This window comes from Dermacentor albipictus, chromosome 1, assembly GCF_038994185.2.
Source record: "Dermacentor albipictus isolate Rhodes 1998 colony chromosome 1, USDA_Dalb.pri_finalv2, whole genome shotgun sequence".
Classification (NCBI taxonomy): Eukaryota; Metazoa; Arthropoda; class Arachnida; order Ixodida; family Ixodidae; genus Dermacentor; species Dermacentor albipictus.
The window spans coordinates 243283270-243308389 of NC_091821.1; the positions used below are offsets into that span (position 1 = coordinate 243283270).

General features: G+C 44.6%; 1 protein-coding gene across 1 annotated transcript in view; it reads left to right on the plus strand.

Annotated features, from left to right (window-relative positions):
• Positions 1 to 25120, plus strand: part of LOC135907952 (titin-like) — a 284982-nt gene that overhangs the window by 19046 nt on the left and 240816 nt on the right. The window contains 14 exon segments of the mRNA XM_070522096.1: positions 52 to 165; positions 241 to 513; positions 577 to 693; positions 759 to 884; positions 1161 to 1286; positions 2473 to 2640; positions 2710 to 2805; positions 5616 to 5840; positions 7577 to 7732; positions 9464 to 9583; positions 11590 to 11785; positions 22200 to 22429; positions 22489 to 22619; positions 22742 to 22859. Coding sequence (XP_070378197.1) covers positions 52 to 165; positions 241 to 513; positions 577 to 693; positions 759 to 884; positions 1161 to 1286; positions 2473 to 2640; positions 2710 to 2805; positions 5616 to 5840; positions 7577 to 7732; positions 9464 to 9583; positions 11590 to 11785; positions 22200 to 22429; positions 22489 to 22619; positions 22742 to 22859 — 2196 coding nt within the window.

The following is a 25120-nucleotide window of genomic DNA, read 5'->3' on the forward strand; positions in this document are numbered from 1 at the left end:
GTATACGCAACGCTCAAGAGCGCACGACCTCTGACGTGAGTGCATTCGCAGGTCGATGAACTCCAATGCCGGCACCTGCAAGTGAGGCAGATGTACGAGCAAAAAGCGGCAGATGTCGTGGAGAGCAGCGAGCGCGCAATTAGCTTCTTGACACAGTGCAATAGTGTGAGTAGAGTCAGATATCGCATGGATTCTCGTTATTTCGTGTGCTTGAGTAGGAATTCGATGCCGCTTGCGCAGCTGTACAAGTGGTGCATCGAGATCGTACAGACGTTCCTGGAGCGGAATAGCCATCTTGACATTGGAGCACCAGCTGCTCACGATTTCTTGCAAAGACACCAGAAGATGCTAAATGAGCTGCAAGCCAGAGAGCCACAGATGACGATGTTACTAGCGCAGGACGATTCAAGGTCCAAAGAGCTTCTTCAGCTATGGCAGCACCTACGTAGCCTCCTGGAGCAACGCATTCGAATTGCCCAACGATACCTGAGCTGCTGCAAACTGTCTACTGAGGTATAACGCATGCGCATGGGCATACAGATGTTCCTTCCTTACCTTTATATTGTGTCGTTCTAGTTGATGGAAGACTTGAAGACAATGGGCGACGCCGGTCCGGAGCGGCAAGCTTCCATCAACGAAAATTTCATGCAGTTTGATCACAACGCAAACAATTTTCTGCACGATGCCCAAAGAGTGAGTGATGCCAACGTGCTCGGAAAATATGACCAACGAAATTATTCCTATATCTTTTGTTTTAGATTCAGGACACGTGCTTAGATGTCACAAAAGCGGTGCGCCACATCCAAGAAACACTGGACCAATGCCATCAGCTGAAGAACAATCCTGGCAGTAATACGGAACAACTGATCAAAGATGCCCAAAAAGTAAGAACGACTGTAAAAAAGACTTATGCCGAAGCCAGTGTGCTGATATTTCATAATTATGTAAATACAACATGACTTTGCTGGATGTGTACATTTTCTCACTTTTAAAAATGTTGCTTTACGCCTATGCTCGGGAAGCGAATGCTTCTGTTTTCATCAGGCTGTCATTTCTATGCGTCCTTATATCTTCATGACGTTGTGTTTATGCCATGCGGTCTCTTGTAATTGTGGTGTTTTGTACCGTAAACTGAGAAGTGCGTCATTTCTTGAATGCAGACCATGGAGTCAGCAGTAAAGATCGAGTCGGAGCTGTACCCTGCCATACCTCGGGAACTGAATCGGGCCGAGACCATCGCGCAGTACTTGGGACGACATCTAGACACATTGATGCCTCTAGTCAGGGTACGTGAGAGTCTTGTCTTGTGGCGATACTTTTGCGTCGAATAAAGACCGCAATCCCATGAAAGGCGTTCTGTGCGACGACTGCCGAGTACCCTGTGCCAGGTGGCCGTTTGCGTTATGTGGCCTTCCTGTACCCTCTGTAATTTTCACTGAACATTGAGCACAGGCTATCAGAACAAAAGCTCGAGAACATTAAAAAATAATTGAATGTTGTAACGAGTACTTACTGGGGAAAACCTTGAAACATTATCTATTTGACAATTATTCAATTTCTTCCATGGCCGGAGATAATTTTGTGATTCTATTCCAATCATTTTCCTTCTCGAGCTTTGTCAGTAGATAGAGCAGAACACCGCTTGCGGTATCTCAAGGATTCTCCGGTAGTGAGCGGTGGACAATAAGAAAAGAACATTAGCTACAGAAAGGAAGCGTTTCATTATATTAGGTAATAAGTACAGTCCCTTTTGTCAGCCATATGAAAGCTAAGGTAACTTCAAGGGGTGCAGATGTGAAGAAAGTTACATAAATAAACAAAAGTGTCCACATATTGGAGTAACTAACAAAAAATTACGATTACATGCAGAACTATAAAAATTTTAATGGGAGAAACTATATTTTCGACATCTTTACGAATCTCACCCACTACAAGGCGCCAGAAATTTTAAACATAATGCTATGCACAGACATGACAACGACTGACAAGAACGACAAAACATAATCCTAATAAACGAGCGGCACTCGAAAATTGTACTAGAGGCTGCATTATGGAACGATCCCTTTCTTTCGATTGTATTTATTTTCTATCAGCCGTCCCGCCGAGTGGTCAATCTCTGCGTAAATCTGGGCTCGGCTGCGCGCGAGCCAATGACGAAGATAAAAGCTAATGAAAAATGAGCATTGTTACAAAGTGCAGCTCCAGATGTTGCAATATTTCAGCAGGAGCCGCCCCTTGGATCTGCTTTCAGTCGTCATTCGCGATGTTAAATCAGTACTTTGATTTTGTTATTTTTCATGCTAATTCTTTATATCTTTTACACTTCATATTCTTAGAATTTTCTGTATTGGCATTCTGCCCAAGTAGTTTACATTAGAATTGGGTATTTTCCTATCCTGCAAACTGCATTTGTTACAGAAAGTGGCGACCTTTCCGTTTTTCAAAGCCTGAAATACCTCATGTTCTTTCTAGACGATCCAGTCAGAGCTGGATGCGAGGATCGAAGCGACGTCTACACTTCAGAGGAAGGAGCACCTCATTCAGCAACTGCGTTCGACTCAACAGAGTTTTCGAAGAAACATCTCTCAGTATCAAGACTTGGTCAGGGCCATGATAAGTTTTTTTGACTACTTCGCTCAGGTGAGTGCAGTATTAATTGCCATAATACCCACGTTACTCATTATTTCCATGGTTCTTTGGCCATTTCAGCTGGAGAAGAAACTTCAAGAAACCCACGAATATGAAGCCTTACTGGCAGAGGCTAAGCAACGAGCAGAGCACTTGGCAACGTTAGTTGACAAAACTGTAAGTACAACTGCTTTTAGGACGTAATGTCATGCTCAACGACGAAAAAAGTATCATCAGATGGAGTGAGCTAAAAGCATCATGAACTTGTCATTTACATGCGCGCTTAGCAAATGAAAAGGGGAGGTGGTGCTGTCCACTGCCTTGGAAATGTGGAAGAAGCAGGAGAGACATCTAATGAAGTATTAGAAAGATAAGCTGATATCGCTTAGCTTTGTCCACAGAAACATTTGGAATTTGGGGGTTTTCTGTGCTCTTTATTTTGCTGACTATGCGTACTGCACTGGTTGCATTATGACGCAAGTAGGCGCTACAGGGCTTACGTTTAGAAATTGTATAATTGTGCTGCGCAACAAAGCAGCAACAAGTGAAATGCTTCGATTTTCCTACGAGTCACAATCATATTTCGTGGTGCGGGACTTTCAGTCCTTTTTTCTTTACCATAGCGCATTTTTTCTCTCACATTCAAGGCTTTCTATTAAGATATAGCGTTTATATTAATTAGGAGCGCCAAGTACTTGAAGTCCAGGCCAATTTGCAGGCATGAAAAGTAGGGATACTGGAAAGTATCAAGGATTTTAACAAACCAAAATGCGCTTTTGTCAGGGAAAGCGAGCGGTGTGTGAACTGCATGTTATGGTTTGATGTATTTCTGGCAGAACTTCAGGCATCCATGTAGTTGGACGGTTGTAGACTGCGCGCTAGTCAAATACTTCAAAATAATTTTGACCATCTAGTTTAGTTCGCCCAGATGCACCTAAATACAGGTAAGTTTTTGTATTTACGCATTCTCTGAGTTCGGCTGGTAATCGATACCGCGACTTTGCGCTCACCAGTATAACGCCATAACTTTCATTCCGGTTCCGTAATGTCGACGCCACGTTAGTTGTGCGCTCCAGAGAGATCCATTTCACTACAATGACACTCCTCCTCGGAATGCAGAACCGTATTTATAATTTTATCCACTAAATTCAGCTCACTTATCTCAGTTAAATTCCGGTTAATGTGAAATTTAGTTTTCCTCACTTGGACGGTGAGATCCATAATAAGTAGAAGCACCAACGTCCACATATCAGTCTTCTAGGGTGAAGCTTTCTTTGCGAACCGTCCCGGACTTTCCTCACCGTGGCTGCTGAGTTCTGCTGTCTTGCCGAATCGATCATACTTAAAAATAAATAATTACGTGCCCAATGGGAGAATGGAACCTCGGTACCCTAGCACCACAGCCCGATGCTCTAACCATTCGGCCACAACCGTAGGGATGCTTCTATTGTGCCAACGCCAACTAGTACGAGTGCGTGCGTGCCAGCTTCCTTTACACCAAAGGCACTGGAATGAAATGGGTAGATTTTTACCATTTCATTAAACGCTTCACGAAAGTTCCGCTTCGCATTACATAGCTTCCAAGGCCTGCATTTGATCAGCATCATTTTCTTTATTGCGCGTTATTTCGACAACATTTTGGGCAGGTTCATGTACGCATTATACCGATGTTTCATCATCCTTCTTTCCTTTGGCTTGAGCAGATAATTAATAAAATGAGTGATGTTGTTTGATCAAAGTGTATTCGTGAATGCCGCTCCTAGTATGACAGCATAATTGGTAACCCTTCTTATTGTAATCTCTCTCACTGCGAGGGCCTAGTCAGAGTTCGCTTGATGACCGGGTGGGCTTCCGGTTGAGTATCGTACGTTGTTGGAATGCACGCAAAGCGCTGGTATGACTAAGCTGCACACACTTCTTGTTTAGTTCCCTATGACAGGTACCTTATTCCTGCTAGTAACAACGCAAAATGTAGACAAGAGACGAGACAAGAAGACACCACAAGCGCTGACTTTCAACAACGTTTATCCCGAAAGAAACACGGCTTCTTATAACCATTGCCCACACGTGTCGCAGTCACGTGATCGCACATCATGTGAAACATGCACCTTTTTCTTTTTTGCACTCAAGATAGTGGTTGCACGTGCAAAAGCTCAAGTTCTTTTTTTGTCAGTAACAAGGACGGCGTGCTAACGCATTGGTCACGAAGTCTGGTAATCTCGGCTGCCTCAATTATCTCCCGGACCAGCTGGTCATTTTGTTTCTTCAGCACTTAACAGCGTCTGAATTCTGCGGCGCAATCTTTTGAGGGGCAATCCCTGATATGTATGCCTAGATTCCTGTTAGCCTGCTCGAAGCTAAGTTTGTGTTCCTTTAGTCTTTCATTTGTGAATCTAGAAGTTTGCCCTATATACCTTTTTCCACATTTCAGAGGTATCGAATGATGCACAAATGAAAGATTAAAGGAACACAAACTTAGCGTCGAGCAGGCTAACAGGAATCTAGGCATACATATCAGGGATTGCCCCTCAAAAGATTGCGCCGCAGAATTCAGACGCTGTAAAGTGCTGAATAAACACAATGACCAGCTGGTCCGGGAGATAATTGAGGCAGCCGAGATTACCAGACTTCGTGACCAATGCGTTAGCATGCCGTCCTTGTTACTGACAAAAAAAGAACTTGAGCTTTTGCACGTGCAACCACTATCTTGAGCGCAAAAAAAGTGCATGTTTCACATGATGTGCGATCACGTGACTGCGACACGTGTGGGCAATGGTTATAAGAAGCCGTGTTTCTTTCGGAATAAACGTTGTTGAAAGTCAGCGCTTGTGGTGTCTTCTTGTCTCGTCCCTTGTCTACATTTTGCGCTGTTACTAGCAGGATGGAAAACCAACAAGCCCAAGCTGCTATTCTAGCGAGGTACCATATTGACGATTTTTATGTGCATCCTCCTTCATATTGTTACAATGGCTCGACGAATTGTTCAGGAACCGAGCGAGGCGGCGGTGCTGGACCGCGACAAAATCCACTCGTTGGTGGACAACCAAGGCGCGCTGCTGGTGGCCAGTCTGCGCAAGTCACACCAAGATTCGCAGATGAGTAAGTTCAACGACGAGCTTCACCTGATCAACCAGCAGGTGCGTGAGCTCACCGATTCGCTGAAGCGAGACTCCTCCAAGTGCCACGTCGTGGAGTTCCAGCAGCGCATTCAGGTAAAGTTTCAAACGAAGATTTCACGACTCATGCCTCTTGTTACGGAGTGTGCACGGACAGTTGAGCAAGACGACATTCATACACGGCAGCTATACAGGCATATTGATATGTTTCGTGCTCCGACAGAACATGCCATATAGCTTTGGCGCCAAACACGAAAACATACTAAGATCATAACTTTGCTTGCTGTAATTTGGCACGTGCCTTCGAAAATTCCTTTGTCTAAACTTTGTGTAACCGTCTAGGCAACGAAGTACCGGACATATCATTCCGATGGGACGGCCCGCTGACCTAAGCCATCACTGTTGTATCCCCTTCTTCGAGTTTGCGATGAAGCTGCCGCTCTACAAGCGGAAGGAATGTTACTTGCCACCGCAATTTGTAAATATAAACTTCGTATCCCACGAATCGTATGGAAAAAATAAACTTCTCTTCAGTTATCTGCCGGATCCAACTTTGATGTAACAGTTTGAGAACGGTGGAAGAGTGACAACAGACGAAAGCAGAAAAGGAAGTCCAAGTGCCCAGAGCTGATTTCACCAGCCCCGAGTAATAAACGGGAGCGCCATTTGCTGAGCAGCGCACGCCCACTTGCAGTTTTTACCCTCCTCTCCGTATGATGTAACTCCATTTTCATTCTGTCAAATTGCAGCTTTGTCATTTTCATTACTTTCAGCACTCTAGATATTAGGCAAACTATACAGGCGTGCGTCCTCATCTGGCTTCAATTTCGGAAAATATTGTTGTTTTCTTTTTCTATTATCTTCATTATGCATGCATTTTACTTAGCATACAACAAGAATTTTGAAGAACAGCTTGGGCGAAATGTCCTGCCCAGGCCTGCCATCGTACAATGTTGGTGTTTGCCGCTTCTTGTTCTTTTTCTGCGCCTTATCAAAAGCTGGCTTTTCCTGCTCACAGTGTTGTCGTGCAGAGAGTGCACGCTTTCAAGGCGCTTTTTGACTAAGCATTGGACTGAAACACTAATTTCGGTTTTTGAAACTTGAAGTGCATTAGGCACTCTCAACCAAGTTTGAAACAAAATATCATGTAGCCTCGCCAATATATCGCCGATAATTTGGCGCCATGGATATAAAGAAAGTGTGCAAACAAATCATATCTAATGTGTTTGAGCCACGATTTAACGTGCGCCATTTCGATTCACACCTAGACACTCATTGGCCGGTCGGGCAAGGTCCTTAAAGGGCAGTGAGAGTGTGAGTGGAGTATGAAGTGCATAATCCAAGTAGATGTTAATATCAGTCATTATCTGCAACTGTGCTGTACATATGTTACAAATTGGTGCGCAATTACCACCTCATCATGCAACTGGGCAAGGAAAGAATGTGGAACGTTGACAAACAGACACAGGTGAAGACGAAGGCCGGGTCATAGGATGGATACATGTAGCGGTGACATCACCGCCTTAAAAGACGGGATGGTAAAACACCTAGCGCATCGTCACAGACATCAGCGATCGGCTCTTCCTTCATGTGTGACTATCTAGACCCGGCATAATGTAGATATTTTTTTTTCCGTTGCCCTCCTTTCTTATAGTCCGCCGCTCATCACTGGCCGATTGTGCTGATAACTTATGTGGCGCAGTGCTCGTACCACTGTCGGAGCGCCGAAAGAACTAGAATTGGTATAGAATACTTAGATTATTGAGGGTCAGCACACCATTATGTCGGTAAATTCTCGAGAGAGTACAACTGTGCTCTTTTTGTGTTCGCAGTCCCTGGAACGAAGAATCGAGGTGCTCAGTACCTCCTCCCGCCTGCAGACCGACAGCGCGCGGATGGAACTTGAAGAGCTCACATCTCGATGGCGAAATTTCCACAAGGAAGCTATGGCAGCGCCCCCACCACAGCCTCAGCCTATCGACAAGAAGGTATGTCTATTTTATTTGCTTGTTCGCTTTTGGATAAAAGGACAAGTACGTCAAAAAAATATGTCGATAACGTGCCTGGCGTGCATTAAAGTGCAGGAGGAATATGCGGATCCCACGCACTGTGGAAATCGATGTAAACGAATCTTGCTGTGCTGTTTGCTTTGATTGGCGATAACTAGCGACGCTGTTGACAGCGAATGTTGAATTTCTTCAACGTTTGGTCTAATATGAGAGTGGTGAATTGATATTGGAAGTTACCTTGCGTATACCAGTGCTGTTTGTCAGCGTAGTGCACAGAACACACAGGGAGGGGGAAGTGTTTGCTTCAGGTATTGTTGTGCGCCGTACTTCATAACATCTGAGAGGGTTGATAATATGTATTGCCTCACACGGCACATCGCATCGTGGCAGAAGTATTGAAGTTTGATTGAATAAAAAACAATCGTATAATGAGGCACGCCGTAGTGGCGGACACCGGATGAATTTTGACACCGTGGTGTTCTTTAACGTGCCCCTAAATCTAAGTGTACGAGCGTTTTTTTTTTATTTCGCCCGCGTTAAAATGCGGCTCCTGCGGTCGGGATCAAACCTGCGTCCTCGAACAAAGACATAGCCGCAAAGCTACCGCGGCGGGCACAGAAGTGTTGATTTGACGCGTGACCGCTTCCGTAGTGTCGCCTAGGCCCTACGGTGCGCTTTAATGCGGCTCTGCTTTTGGACGCCCTGTGTAAGTTGTCTGCTTGACAAATTTGCATGGCGTTTATTTTTCAGATATAGCAAACACGTATCATACTTTACCTTCGACTTAAATTTTATCACGTTTGCCGGAAACCGCTGTCGTGTCCATAGTAGTTGCGTTTCCTTGCCTTCCCAAGTCACCTCCCCCCCCCCCCCTTTATGGGAACTGCGAGCGAAGAGTGGCAAGGCTGTTATTCACTCATTTCGCGATTGCATCGGTTGTACCCACTCTCTGTCTCCCCTCCCCCCTCCCCCCCCGTTTCTGCAATTGTTCTATCTAGCTTCTTTCTCGTCTTGGCAGTTTGTAGAAAGGTGAACTCTGCAATTTCTGCAAAGCTTTTGCGTTGGGTCACGGATAATTCCAACTGTCAAGAAGCTAATATGCCGACGCGCAGGGAGCTCCCAAGGGCATTGTGCACATTCGTCGCGGTGCAAAGGTCCAAGCGAGTTTATCGCATTGTCTTTCTTCTCTGCCTCGCTCCTGTCATGAAGGCACACGCTCTGACCCCCCCCACTGACGCGCTGTGCCAGACAGCCGCAACAGCAGCAGCAGTAGCAGTGGGGAAGTCGAAGGAAGAGGCAAATAACGTCTCGCTTTCAAAAAGAGGAAAATCGCATTTGCTGACAGTAACGTTATAGATTTATGGACGTTAATCATGTGTAAAAAGACCATATTCTGCAAGAACGAAATGCCGGTTTCCTTAGTCTTTCCATATCCAACGAATGCTATTCAACTTTGCTTTCTATGTGGTTTGACTTTTATCAGGTACTCAACAAGTGAACTGAAATTTGCTTTAAATGCTATTTTCCCCCTTTAGAACGTTTATCACTGACTATCTGGGTCGAAACATGTTTGTGCTTTTAATAAAATAATATTGAAATAGGCGTAGAAAGGTGTAGGAGGCCAAACAGCCATAATACACACATCCTTTGTCAGTGGATTAGGGCTGTTTGACCTGTTCTTGGCTTAAGTCCTTTTGCTGTTCATTCTAGATGCAGGAAGTGAAAGAAGTGTGCGGACCGTCGTTCGTGGTGCCCCTGGATGACGTTGAAGTGCAAGAAGGCGCGAAATGCAGCCTCGTATGCGTACTGGCCGGGCATCCACCTCCAACGGTAATTCAGACTGCAGATTTATATTAATGAACGGCTTACGTGATTATAAAACAATAGAAAGCATTCACAAATAACCGTTTAGGGGTTTTCATTACAGTTACATAAGTTGTCATTGAACTTCGCCAAAACAATTAGATGGAAACTGAAACTATGCAAACGTGGTATGTGTGAAGAAGTGATACGTTGTCAAGGAACAGGGGCTGTAATTTTTTTAGTTAACTTAAGTTACTTCATTGATTGAATAAGCCAACAATTAAATTGTCATACAGAACAAGTTGGAGGGAGTGCGTCGGCTTATTTCTTACAGTTGTTGATAGTCAACCTACGTGGAGGTGAACAAACAAATGTTAATCACATGATAGGCCCGGTATAGAACGAAGCCTTCGAAGTTTTGCTGAACGAGTACATGGGCCTAGCGAAGGACTTAGATTCTAATGTGTCCAATTCATCTAAAGAGTGCTTCACCGAAAGGCATCAAGAGCATTGCTCAAACGACCAAAAAAGAATAAATAAATAAATAAATAAGTAAATAAATAAAAGGAAGAAACCAGACACTATCAAGGGTTCGGTTTCTTTTGTTTTTGTTTTATTCAAGTCAGGAGACATCAATTTGTAAATGAAGGCGGACGTGAAAAAGAAAAAAAACATACTACATTTTATAAGGAGGTTTTATAGAGGAGGTTCGCACACGAACTCGGGCATTTATAAAAACGTGTAGAAAAATCTTCTATGACGTCCTCGGAGATTGTTTCCGCACACATCCTCAGTCACCGTAGCCCTCTCCCTGCCAAACTTGCATCTTTACCCGATCAGCCGCTGTTTCACTGTAGCAGAAAATGTGGCCCTCTGGTGGAGTAATGTCTCGCCCGCAAGCTGTGTAAACGATAACTTATAATCGTAATTGTTTGTTAAGGTTTTCCTACCACCTGACATCGTATGGCCGGGATTTTTCATGAGAATCAGCGGCCGTATCCACGAACACATTATTACGCTAGAAATCTTTGTAAGAGCAGGTTTTCGCCAATCGTGATGGCGGACATATTATTAGCGAAGGCGGCCGGCCAATACAAAGCAGCTCTTACGAATGAAAAAGGTGGAAGGTGATTCCGCCTCTTATTGACGTCGATGGAAGACAATGTCTTCCTGATCGAGTGAGGGGAAGGGTACGGGCTGGAGTCGCTGCGCACGGCACTCTACGCGTCACCACTCGCATGAGGGAAGTAGGACGAGCGTCGGACTGCTTAAATTTGTTGGCTGTACTATCTTCAGGATCGGCCTACATTTTTAGACCACTATTTCTGTGATGGGCCCATGAAACAGCCTAGAAACGCACATATCCGATAAGGAATAGTGGTAGCTCGTGAAGAGAGACATTGTCTGTAAAAGTTCATGGATTCAGCCCCAGCGCTCTCGATGGTAACCGCTCCTTTAATTTTATTCCATATGACACGTGCCGCGCTCCTGTAAGAAAGGAGTTTCATGCATGAAGTGCATGGTCTCCAGGTAATTTTTGGCAATGTTACTTCATTCCTATTATTTCTTTTAAGCAAAAGTGACTCCAAGAGCGCACGTTAAACTTCAAAGAAAACGCGATTTTAGGTTATCATCATCATCATCATCGTCATCATCATGAACAACAGCAGGAGCATCCTATTTTATATTTACGTCTGTAGGATGAAGCGATGTCCAGTTACTCCTGTTCAGTATCAGCTGACTTCAACTTGTGCCTGCATATTTTCTAGTCTCATTATCTCATCTATTTCTCTGCCGCCCTCGATAGTGTTTCTGCACGGTGGCAGTCTGTCCACATACAGTGATTCTTAGCACTCTTTGCTACGCAGCCAGTCGGACTGCCGCTTTGGTTAGGTGCAGGAAATTTGGCGGTGCCTTTTTTTTTCTCACACACCTTTTCTGCGTGAACTACATTCACTGGAACTAATACGAAATAGAATTAAAAAAAAAGCTAACGTTGGTAATGCTTTCTTTCGGCCTCTCCTTTGTCCCAGGTTCAGTGGTACAAGGATGGTGTGTCCATTCGCGGGAACTCGGACTACGTCACCACGAGCCAGCAACTTGAGGACGGTACGACAGAGCAGAGGCTGACCATAGAGGAAACCCTCGCCGATGACTCAGCCAAGTTTTGCTGCAAGGCTATCAACGCTGCGGGTCTGGCCGAAACGTCGTGCCGCCTGAGCGTCCGAGGTAAGACGCTGTCAGCGCGATACATCTTGGGCCTCCTGTTACCGAGCCGCTGTTCCTAAATGGAAGTTCTTTACCGCGGTCACGTTCATCGTTGGGCCGTTTTCCTTGCGGAGAACTCATACCAAGGACCGCGTAGCCGCACTGACCGGCCAGCAACATGGCCAGGCGTGAGTGCGCCAATTTGGAGCAAATGGGCAAGAAATCTTCTCAGTGGTCTTTCTATACCGTGGTGTCGGTGATGCTTCAGAATATAAACTTTGTGCTTTGCGCAAACGTACTTAGGCCTAAACGAACAAATCGAGCGCTGCAGAGTTAAATATGGTATGATGCAATCTAACTGAAGGACATAGTGCGCGCTCGCTTTGGCATGGAAACATCAAAGTTTCATTTAGTCACTGCCATAGGCGTTACCTAGACTTCTGACTTACAAACAGCAAGCAAACGAGGCAAACGGGTGAAGTGCCGACGTCTTCTGTTATGTTAGTATTTGTCTTAATTGGTGAAGTCCAAATATTTTGATGCCTTTTTTTTTGTACAGAATTAGGATCTGCAAATGAGCTGGCTCACAAAACAACGTCGCTGCACACTCGGCGCTTAAGTTCACCGGACACGAGAAAAGTACAGACTAAAATTGTAATTAGTCTCACAATCGGTACCTCAAGAACATTCCGACCATGGATAGGAATTTATGTCTACACGTGTGCTTCTCTAAGAAAATAATAGTCTCAACAACAGGCCGGAATTTCACGATGAATAAGCTTCCGTCATCTGTGCGCCAGCCATAGTCGACGGCAACAGTAGTAATACCAACAACGGATATAACGAACTTCTGAAGCATTAGGATCATAATGCTGTTCCAACCACAAACAATATCGGTGATCTTACGAACTTCTCTTTGTTAACATCTCCTGAAAATTCCAGCCAACCATACACACGCCTGGTGTATTACTGAAGGAACTGACTGAAATAATGCAGCGAAGTCGAAATGTGGTAGTATTCCTATGGGTCTCAGATATTGCATAAAGCTGAATGCAGTCTCGACTAACGTTTACATTAATGAAGAAGTAAATGATGTACTCATTAGCAAAGCGTAAGACCATGTAATTGCATTACAGTAGGGGAGGAGGAGGAGGAAAAAACTTTATTCTTGTCCTGTACAATGTGTTGCCACCTACCTGGCCAGTCCCATGTTGGGACCGGGAGGTCAAGCCTCCTAGCCCTATCACGGGCGTACTGTACTCCGAGACGCAACTTGTCATGCCGAAAAGGAATTATGTTCTTAGTTGACAGAAAGTACAAAACGAATCATTCTTCGATGAAGTGGACCTTGTCGTATCGCCACATGCAGCACCTATTGGCGAACTATCGCAGAATGGCGGGACGTATATTACAAATCTTACATTGGAATAAAAACAGCATGGAATAGTTTTACGTTATAGCGCTCCCGCACTCATATACGGGCGTGGCATACTGTGCATATGTAGGATTTAGAAGTAGAACTCATTATTTTCGCCACATGTCTTGTTGTATCGCTCGTCAAACATCTCGACCTGTCACTGTTGAAAGCAGTGCACTGGAAAGCAGTCAACGAATTTGGCCCTGTATTCACAAAACACATGTTGCCCTAGAACTGTTTGTAAGAGCAAGTGGTAGCCAACTTGGACGTTCGACTCATAGTGAAGGTGGCCGGCCTATGGCAAAGATCTCTTGCGAAAGAAAATATTTGTGAATTCAGTTCTAGGATGGAATCTAATTCCCAGGGATCTAATTCCAGAGCTTTTAGTTCGTAAATGCTATTTGACATTGGCAGGCCACCTTCGCTAATATCTTAAGCACCAGCATTAAATGGCATCTGCTCTTACGAACAGGGGTCGTATAACGTAAAACTATGCCATTATAGTTTCATTCCAATCTCCGGACGTCAAATTTACGTAAACGCCGACGCAAGCATCGGGCTGTGATCCACAGCGTTGCAATGACAGCCTGACAAACGCTCTCCTCGTTTATAGGGGGTCAATTTTGTTTGCTTTGAAAGCAAATAGAGTTGCCTACCTTGGCAGTTCTTTTGAAAACCTAACTGGCTGAAAAGAGGCGAGGAGCGTGCATAGGTGGAGGGGGCTTCTTTCAGGACGAGCTAGCCCAGTCAAAGTCGGTAATAGAGTGAGGAGAGGGGTATCGGCGTCTGCGATTGGTCCCTTTCCCCTGCTTAGCTTGCGGTAGCTGGTCGGAAAATGGCGGCGCCATTCAACTGGGGATTAAAGGTTCCGCTAGACCGTGCCCTCAGCGAAGAAGAGTTGGCATCGCGATGTCGTATAGGTGCCAAAAGGGCTTGTCAACGTTATACTGTCACGCGAAAAAAATCCATTCTCGCCGTTAGCTCCGAGGAACGAGTGCCAGAGTGATCATCAGGCAGTCATTTTATATTCATCTTGGAACGGGGCAGTCTCCGGCTGTTCAAAAAAAAAAATCCCTTTTGTTGACCGCATTAATGCATCTTGACTGCGTACACTTCACTTTGACGTGGTGACTTTTAGTAGTTTTGTGACGTCCCTGAAAAACAAGCGAAGGGTGCACTGCCCGAAAAAAAATGTGACCAATAGCGGAGGGCTAATGGCGACGAAGGCGCATAATCAGAAATAACTTCTTTTTATTTTGTTCGGGCTAATTATGTATAGCAAGTGTGTACAAGCCATGTCAGACGGAGAGTTCTCGAATTCTTTCATTACGTCGCGTGACAGACGAGGGAAGTAAGCATGCCCCGAAAATTGTTTACCATTAGTAGAAGGCTAATCGAAAAAATGGAATAGAAGCAGATTGGAATAGTCCTCCGTTGTAGCACCCCTGGTCTAGCCAAGATCTTTCTTGTGTATACTGGCTCAGGGGCCGAATCCACAAAGTTTCTGTTGGTGAAATATTTGCCGTTGGTTGATTGTCTTAAATATTTAAAAGCGCGCTTCCATGATCAGCCGGCGCCTGTTTTAACGAACCAACCTTGCGTGCTGACTGATTTTCTAAATACAGCCTCAGGTGATGAGTTCACAAAACATTTGGGCTTGTAATCACAAAAAGGTTCACAAAATCATTCATAAAAGCAAGTGCCAGCGAAGGGTGATGTTGGACGATTTATCAAGGGCAACCAACCAATGATATAAGCAGCACGTTCGAACGAAAAGCGTTGTGAATTCAGCCCTTGGTTGGTAAATACTGCTTGTCCTCGACCGGCCGCCTTTTTTGTTTGTTTGTCCTCGACCGGCCGAAATAAGTCTAACATCACGATTGGCCGACATCTGCTCTTATATATAGCTTTAGCGTAAGAACGTATTTGTGAATACGGGCCTTGGGCCGATTTCGCAAGAAGGTCAAAAAGTTCTTACTCTATAGAATTGTTCGTAGAAGCAAGTCCCAGCCAATCCTGATGCCGCACATAATATTGGCTAAGGCAGCCAGCCAATGGCAAAGAGCACTCGCCAACGGGAAGTTTTTGGAATTATAGACCTCATAATTTCTACCATGACAATGGTGATATAGACTTCTTTTCCAGCACGTCCTAGTACCAACCGCAGTGTTGTGTGGGATGCACATTATTGAACAGTTGGCGGAAGTACATTGTTGTTGTTTATTAAATGATGTTACCGCTGATAAATGGGCCACCGAAAGATTGGTTATACCAAAAATAAAATATTAACTCCAGTGACTAAGAAATGTAGGGAAAAACTAACAAACAAACAAACAAAAAACGAGAGAAAAGAGGATAAGAGCAATAACGAAAAATAACCGAGGTATAGAATATCACTTGACACCTTTGAAGCCTGATATATAATATACGTAGAGCGCGCCGTATCAGCGACATGCGAACATCCAGTCACAGCCTGCGTTACCTAAACAATGCCTATCTCTAGAGTAACGACATAGAAAAAGAAACACACTGAAAGCACATAAAAATACGGTGTAGGTTCACATAAAAGTGTACAAACTCAGACACCACAATCTATCGTCTTCAAAGAGAGTGCATAAAGTCGCTATCTATCAGAAAACCGCGACGAGGTGTGACAGGGTCTCTCTGTCTGGGCACAAACAAGGACCAAGAACCTACTCCACAGATAAAGGACGCCTATCAAGCCGGAGAGGCTGCGCAAGGCCTCTCGCTGGCGCTCGTATTGGGGACACTGGATGAGCAGACATTCCACAGGTGAATCCGAGAAGTTACAGTGGGTGTAAGCTGCGAAATAGCTCTTCTTGATTCTGTGTAGACGGTAAGGTGTATAGGCCAGCTGCAGGCGTGGTCCATGTGTAAGCGTATCGATGTGCGATCATTGCGATGGTACGTTCTGAAATTCAACGTTGGTCAATCTGAATAGGAGAGATGACTTTGCTTGGTCGTCAAACTACATGGTTTCACTAACTTTAGTGCAGTCTAGATTAAAAAAAACTCTTGACATTTGATATTTATATTCAATAGGGAGAAACATAACTTGGATACTTATCCAAGTTATGTGCCGCAGTCGCTAGTCTGTTTGTCGCCTAATTTCCTTTAATACCAACATGGCCCGGAATTGACTGAAAACAGACCTGATTGCTAGCCAAAGATGGAATTTGGAGTACTTTTGAGATTTCGTAGGGTAATAAACTACTGCCATCGTAATACTGCGATGTAGTTAGCATTCCTAAATTCGTCGCCGAGTCGGAGTACATCACCCGCCTACTGATACCAGCACTGTCTGATATGGATCTCGCCGCTTGCAGTAAACCGAAAAGTTTGTCAGTGATACATGACGTCTGGTGAGAGAACCGGTAACTTTTCCTCACGTGATATTTAGGAACGTAAAATGCCGCCGTCCAAGCTTTATCGGTTGTTGAACCATCCGTGAAATCAAACGTGAAGAAATTTTGCTGAAGGTTCATTTGAAGAAGTGCTCAGTCTTTAGCCTCCAAGGGATGAGTAGATGATTTCTTCTCAATGCGCGGAGTGGTCAAAGTTACAGTAGATTCGGGAACTCGCCAAGGAAGATGTTGGAGGTCAGGGCGTAAAGGGTGATGAAGCTGGGCCACAATGGCGTGATGTGGTCATACTGCATCGCAGACACGTCCAGATCTGTGAAGTAGCTGTAGGTACGGCGAACTGTTGTCGAGTGGCTGGAAACATCCATTTACAGTAATCCTATTCATTTGAACGTGGGCACAAAACGGCAGTACTTAACGAGAACTACGCAAGGTTAACTAGTAATGTCGGCACTTTCTGATATTGTAATTGATTTAAAGAATTTTTTTAAGAAAGCGAGGGCTCATAAAGCATAGCATAGCAAAATAAGGAAACAACAAGTAGGCAACACTAATTGTCACATTAAATATTAAGTAGGGGAAAAATGTTGGAGGACAGAGTTAAGCAAGTTATATGCATGTCCACTATGTTAATACTTCGAAGCTTTATATGTCATACTTTTAAATAAGTCTCACCTCTCTGCATGACAGAATCGCGGTGAATTTTGAAGTAACAAATTGATCAGCTGGGCCAGTTGGTATACGTTAGCAAATAGAAAAAAAAAGGACAGCGGTAAAACGGAAAACAATACGAAGAAGACGACGGGACAGGCTGGAACTATCAACAAAAATTTATTAAAAAATAAAACACTCTACGGCAAGTCTCCTCGCACATAAGCAAAAAAAAAAATCGCGAAATAAAACTTTCAAGGTCAACATCACTTAATCTGAGTAAATACACTGTTTAACGGGTGACATGGTGAAGTTGTGCCCACAGGTTGTTTCAGAATCTGAGTCTGAAATGCTGACGCTGAAAATATTTGGAGCGTCAGCTTCTTGCATGTCCGAAACCGATGATGAAGTCATTTCATGATGGCTTTAAGTCTGGCTTTTGTATCAATCGTCTGGCTCTTTCAGCAAATAATAATAATAATAATAATAATAATAATAAATAACTAGCCCAATTTTTTGTCAGAAGTCTACTAGTCAGTTTAAACCGTATACCTCTGTGGTGAAATCAATCTTGAGGAATTCTCTTAATTGTCGCATATTCCTATATTTAGAAAATTTCGAATGTCTTTTCTGAAACACCCTATGTAGTATACAGTGCGGGCTGTAGCCGTCTACTGCTTTCTCTTTTTACTTCTCGCAAACCGCTTATCAAAATACATGGCATTTTTTATGTGCACACATGCGTTTTCACTCATATCGCGGCCAGTTATATTTTAGATTGTTGTGGACATTCCTGTACTTTGCATGGCTCTTAGCCATCACAATACTGCGCTTGTATGAGCAGTATTCTTGAAAATCTTGCGTGTTACGCTAAACCTTAAATAAACACGCGTAGCCGTCACCACCTTACAGTGTTTACTTCTATTTTTATTTTTCGCTTCCATGAAACACAGCGATACTAATAGCCGGTATCTCGGTATCAAACTCGCATTGCAGTATGAAGGCAGCGCTGAAGTATCACTATACACGCTGGGAGGCGCTTGAACTATATTCTCACTCGGTAAAAACAAGTTCCCTTGAACGCATATATCCGCCTTCCATCTAATATGTTCTGGCGCCACCCTTCAGTTGGTGGTGGTGACTACCCATTGACGCGCTGTGCCTTTGGATGTCAAAAGAATGCTCGTACATGTCTTACCACACGAGAATATAACCGAAAATAAAAATTGTCACCCACTCGAGAGTAGTACGAAGCTTTTCAGAAAGTCTGTGTATGAATTTGCTTTGTGGCTTTGTGAAACTGTCGAGTGGGTTACCCTTTCGTGAAACTTCCTTGACCTTGCCATTTCTTCATTGTGTGGCGTGTTTTATCAAACACACCACGCAATGGAGCAATGGCAAGGTGAAGGAAGTTTCGTGAATCTCGAGCAGGCAGCCGAGGCCTGTGACTCGGAGCCTGTGACATTTCCACCGGCATCCTAGCTCTCTCTCTCCTTCACTTTGCGAATTTTCCCAAGATGTGATTTGTCATATGATAATATGCACTTATGCAGCCTTGGAAACAAATCCAAAAGGCTGTCTGGTGGAGCAAGTTGTTTAATAAGGTTATAAGTTTTTTGTTCTGGGCCGACATGATGTAACGATTCCATTTCAATGCTATTCCTTTTGGCGCTTCGTAAGTGTTCTTGCGTAATCAGTAATCAGAAGAATAAGAACGGGCTGGGGTGCGTTTGGCAGGCATTCTCAGATCATTAACAGCAGGTTGCCATTATCCCTCAAGAGAAAAGTGTATAATAGCTGTGTCCTACCAGTACTCACCTACGGGGCAGAAACCTGGAGGCTTACGAAAAGGGTTATACTCAAATTGAGGACGACGCAACGAGCTATGGAAAGAAGAATGATAGGTATAACGTTAAGGGATAAGGAAAGAGTAGATTGGGTGAGGGAACAAACGCGAGTTACTGACATCTTAGTTGTAATCAAGAAAAAGAAATGGGCATGGGCAGGACATGTAATCAGGAGGGACGATAACCGATGGTCACTAATGGTTACGGACTGGATTCCAAGGGAAGGGAAGCGTAGCAGATGGCGGCAGAAAGTTAGTTGGGTGGATGAGATTAAGAGGTTTGCAGGGACGACATGGCCACAATTGGTACATGGCCGGGGTTGTTGGAGAAGTATGAGAGAGGCCTTTGCCTTGCACTGGGCGTAACCAGGCTGGTGATGAAGTGTTCAAAGCGGCGTTCTGCCCATATTATGAACGAGATCAGCCAGCCACGAACGGTGGATGGTGAGGAAGGCATGAAATCGAGTGAAAGGAATTCTTACATTATACCGGCCCAGCTTGACTATGAAAAATAAATACGATACAAAATAGCTTAACGAGTTTTAGAAAAGCAGACTGAAAATCAAAAGTGCGCTACGACGAAGCAGTAAGTTTGGCTATTTAGACGTAGTCCCTCCCATATTGTAACGCTGCTTCTATTAGTTCCGTGGAAAAAAAAATATGAGAAAGAAAGGCTCGTTAGTGGATAAAATCTCGGCCGATGGCAAGACTTCGTTTTCTCTCGCGTTGAAACCGTGGCAGTGATGACGTCACTGCATGATGATACCGATCGCGGTTGTATTTCTCGCGGGATAAGGTCGCCGTTCTTTTTTTCTCTTTTGGAAAAAATCCAACAATGGTTGTCATGCTGAAGTTTATTTTCTTGTGCAATATCATTCGATGGTTTTTATCAGTAATTGACCTGCCTTCATCACTTGTTGCCAATATAGTTGACACCGAAAGGAACGTTTCGGAAATTTTCCGTTACAACCTGCTGTACACTACTCCGCCCATTTTCTGCAATACCATTCTTTTCAGTAGGTAAAAATTACTGCTTACTTATTATAGGGTAGTAACCTTCCAATATAACTTTATATTTTCATGTAGTGTCCCTAACATACGAGTATTTGTAGTAACTTTATGATCATGCGTTTTTAAACTGGAAAGTATTACATATAGCTGACGTGAAGCGTGGCAAACGTTCTGGCGTTTCCCTCCTTGCTTTTTGAAGCAGGTATTAAATCTCACGCGAACTGTTCGAAAATAAATAAAGAACCTCTTTTCGTGGCTCTATTCGGTAAACTTTAATATCGTTTGTCTTTGTTTTTTTGTAAGTAGATGCAGGAAGTCAATTATGCGTGCGATGCAGCAGATGTTACAAGTATGAAATGCAAGAAGAAAAAAAAAAGGAACGCAATTCGAGCCAAGGAGGCACTCCCTTAGACCTCGTGCGCCTATGTTGAAGCCCATTCACCACACTTGCGCTTGCGGCGATGTGCGGAGATTCGAAAGCGCATTGAAAAACCTTCGACTAGAGAGACCAGCGGATACATGATTCTGTACAATTTCGTTTAAATTGTGTCGCGTAAGCAGCCGATTGTGTATGGTGAACCATTACTGTGGGACAAAAGGTGCAAGTACTTCTAACAGAACGAGTATTGCAACCACGTGCGACTACAATAATTATTGGGTTCCAGCGTCTATAAAAAAAAGGCACTGAAGACTATGGGGAAGTAGCAGGAAGGGCTGTCAATTAATTTCGACCTCCAGAGGGTTAGATGAACTTAAATCAAATCAAAGTACATGAGCGATTAAGCATTTCGCTTTCATCGCAATGCGGTCATCGCGGCAAGGATTCGATCCCACGACCTCGTGCCAATGAGCGCAATGCCACGGCCACTGAACAACCGCGGCAGCTTAGGTGCGATGAGCGCAAGCGTTCTTTACAGAGCATTTCTCGCACCTAATAACAATAAATAAGGTATTATTGTTATTACTAGTAATAATAATAATAATAATAGTAGTAGTAGTAGTAGTAGTAGTAGTAGAACAACAACAACAACAAGAAAACAAATTCCCATTTTATCGATAAGTGAAATGGAGGAGACCGAAGCATCATGCATTTCCAAGCTTTCCAGTAGAACACCAGTTAACCACATACCTGCCTACTACCTACGTAAGGACAGGTTCTGTCATCTGATGGTACATCGATCGCGCCATTCTGAAGAATGTATTGCACTAAGTGAGTGAGGCCTTAAAGTAGCCTCTTCCTGCACCACTAAAGCAAGGAAGAATGTACCGCAAACCATGCCACATTGCCCAAGAAGATCACTAGAGCAAAGGCAAGGAGACGAGCGACGACTAGCAGCGGAATGTTATACTTCGCGTTTCACGAGCGCCGGAGCCTTATTGGACCGCATAATTAACTGAAGACCTTTTGTTAATGGTTGTTAATCTGTCTCTTCTGCACGTTTTATCTGTAAATAAAACCTCATGACTCGTTCAGATCGCATACTGTTCGTTGCGCATTATGTGCTCATCTGCGTTAGCACTGCGAACTGTGCGGTTTCAGAGTGAACTCACATTGTGGAAAAATAATGGTGAACTTTTTCTTTTAATAATTTCAGGTCGCGCGCTGCTGACGCAGATCGCCCTCAAAATAAAAACTGCTTCGATTTCGAGAGAGTACGAACGTAAGAGTGAAAATGTCGAAGATGGCACTTTCGATTTTAAGGGGACCAGCTACAACCACGTCGTTCTATGTGGAATTTCCATTTTTGATATGGCTTCTGAATAGTGCAACTAGTTTGCACTACGCGACTGCGGGCAGGTATTTAATAGCTGGAGATATCTGCTTAAATCCTTCTTTCCGTCTCATAGACCCTACTACGCAGCTTCATCTTTCAAATCGAGAAACGCGAGACACGAGGAAGAAAGAAGGCATCGTAATCTTCCTTCTTTCCGTTGTCTCCTGTTTTGCTGTTACTTCACAAAACGCAATTTGGTAACTTTCCTAGCTAGCCACTTTACCACGCACATGAGTCACGAACAATTACGAACATCACCCCACGATTCGCTCTAGACTAGTGACGCTAGCCGGCAAAGACTAAAATCGTAGATTTTCCCTTCTCACGGAGACGCTTCGACCTTGGTCCGCAGAGCAACCACGCGACAGCGCCCTGGAAGAAGTGTTCATCGAAGCCCTGGAAGAGCACACTACGCAGACGGTCGGCGGGGTGCTGACGGAGCCGACGTTCGTGCAGCCGCTTCCGGCCATCACCCAGTTGCGGCCCGGCGAAGAGCTGCGCCTCGAGTGCACCGTGCAGGGCAGGCCCGAGCCGCGCGTCTCCTGGTCCAAGGACCTGCTGCCCGTGCGGGACGCCGCCAAGGTACGCGCCCGCTTCATTCGCCGCCGGCGCCGACTGACCCCGTTTCCTTCTCTGTGCAGCCCACCCAGGAGCAAGGAAGAGCGCGGCTGCTGCTCGCTGGCGCAACCGAGGGTGACTCGGGCACCTACACGGCCGTCGCCAAAAACAAGGCCGGGGAGACGGCCTGCTCCTGCCAAGTGAAAGTGGCCGAGTGAGCACTCGTCGAGGCGCCGTGCGCGCGCTCTCGGTTTCTTTATTTTTCTTCTACGGTTACAAAATTCCTGCGTGACCCACCGCGAGGCCCCGAGTATAGACGCTTACGTAATGCCGCAGGGACGCTCCGCCGCAAGAGCCTCCGCGAGTGCTCAAGGCGCTGGAGGACCTGGAAGTCAAGCCCGGACCGGATCCCGTCACGCTGGAATGCATCATTGTTGGGCGGCCCGAACCAGAGGTCTCCACTATCGGTTCCACTGTTTCTTACTTTCTTGCTTTTTTTCGAGCCATTCATCTTCTCGGAGACAGCCTTACGCGTTTCCTGTCAGAAAAGAAAAAGTGTGGGCGAATCAGCGCCTTTTTGCCGTTGGCATGGTGGTGCGCACTTCCTCTGGCTTCACCCTTTGGGTCTTCGGAGCGTAGGTGATGCTATAGAAACCGCACTCCAGGGTTCGATGATAGCTCCGGTTGCGCAAGAAATGCCTTTGCATATGCAGTGCTCCGAGAAGAAGAACGCCGAGGTAATTAAATCCAATTTCGATTCAATTTTATTGATAAGTAAATTAATACAGAAACAGTAATAAACAGAAAGGGGTCCCAAAGTAAAAACTGCAGGCGGAACCCCTTACACCGAATTCATTTTTTCATTAGCACACTGATTGCACCTTTTCTATAATTTTGACCTATTTATTCGCCCAGAAACAGCAACATTTGAGGGATAAGTGCTACAGGTAATAAGAAATGAGAAGGGAACTTTTATATGCTCGGGAAATGTGTGGAGCACTGAAAGTTCCGCGGCACTACACATTTTTCAAATAATCAGCATGAAATAACGACAAAAAATTACGTGTGGGCAGTATATACCGATCTGGAGTGCACCAAAAGTGTAGATGAAACAAAAGGTAAACTGCTTTTTAGCACCTCCAAATGTACATCTTAACTTCATCACTGCATTATAGATGTCTGAAATAACATAAGCCCACTCCGTATAATCTACACTCTTAAATTTGCTTTTGCAACGTTTTTCACTTCATATTTGTGCACATCATGATTAGTGAAGCATCCGGGCTGCTGGCAGATGCATACGACATGATACCGTGGTTGTTTACAATTATAGTAATTTCAAGCTGCAGGAAGAGAACCACAGGCATTACAGCATATAATTCCGAGTGGCATATAGCACGCACGCACCCACGCGCTCCCCCCCCCCCCCCCCCTCCGCCTCCCTGCACACTACATATTGCCGCATACGCACACGTATATTTATCCAGAGCTTAAACGACCATTAGCTTAGGTAAACTTCTGGTAAAATTATGCATTGGAGTTGCAGGGCAATGAGAATCTGGGTTTAGTTCAGTGCGCATATAATCGGTCTTCCGATAGTGCCGTGTCAGTGGGATGACTTCAAGTTGTCAGTGCCTGCAAAGACGAAGCGTTGCGCTCTGCTTTTGTCTCTACCACAAAAACGATGCTTAATCGTTCAACGGAAGCTACGCTGCTGTTTTCACTAATGTCAGCAGATACAAAGAAAAAAAGAGAGCACGGAAATATTTCGGGTCTGCTACAGCTTATGCCGTTTTCTCTCATGCATATACAGACATGGCGCTGCTGTTTTTTGATGGCTTTCTTCCATTTCGTGTCATCACTCATCCGTTCCTTGTTCAGCTTCTCCGAATCTTGGTTGCTGGCGTGGGCTTACCTTTCCTCACGCCCATTCCTCTTCCCGCCAGGCTCAATCATCATTTCCTCAATGCGAACTCTGAACACGGTAACCCTAATGAAGCACAGTTTCACATGCAAAGGTAACCGTCGCTATCTTATACCTCAACTTAGGGTAACATTCGCACAACTACTCGGTGGTTTGGAAATTTTTCGTCACGGTAAGATTACGCAAAGTAGAATTTTCAGCAACGAACTTTAGGTAACTGTGCCGCCATACGTCATCGCATAGGATGCATGACACTGCGTGTCGCAGTGAATTTAAATGTGCACTACCTCCGTCATTGTTATTAACATCGATGTTACATTCAGTCATGGAGAAAAATTACCGGAACACACAAGTTCACGTGGCAGTTACAGTCAATATAAACGCCCGGTGGTTACCTTGAATGGTTAAAAAGTGCCCCCTCCGCAAAAGTTGGTCTTCACAGCGTTGCTCTAGTCAATTCTCATTATGATGCCTTACCGTTTCTGTATTCGTTCTTGAACCTTTGCTCATATACCTCAGTCGCCTGCAGCGTGAACAGTGAGCTCCATTAATTGCGGAAGCAGGTTAATGTACTTGCGTAATTATCCTTTAGACGATATTCGATATCGCCACCCTATAAAGGCCCATACCACCCTGTAGATGGGCCTGTGTGCATCACAAACGCACGCGCCACTTGGCACTTCTCAGCAAGCGTTGGGGCCCATAAAGAATGTTCGTATTATACATGTCAATATGAAGCATATATACACCGTGTCTGGCGGGTCTTCTTACGTCGACACATATAGCTCAAA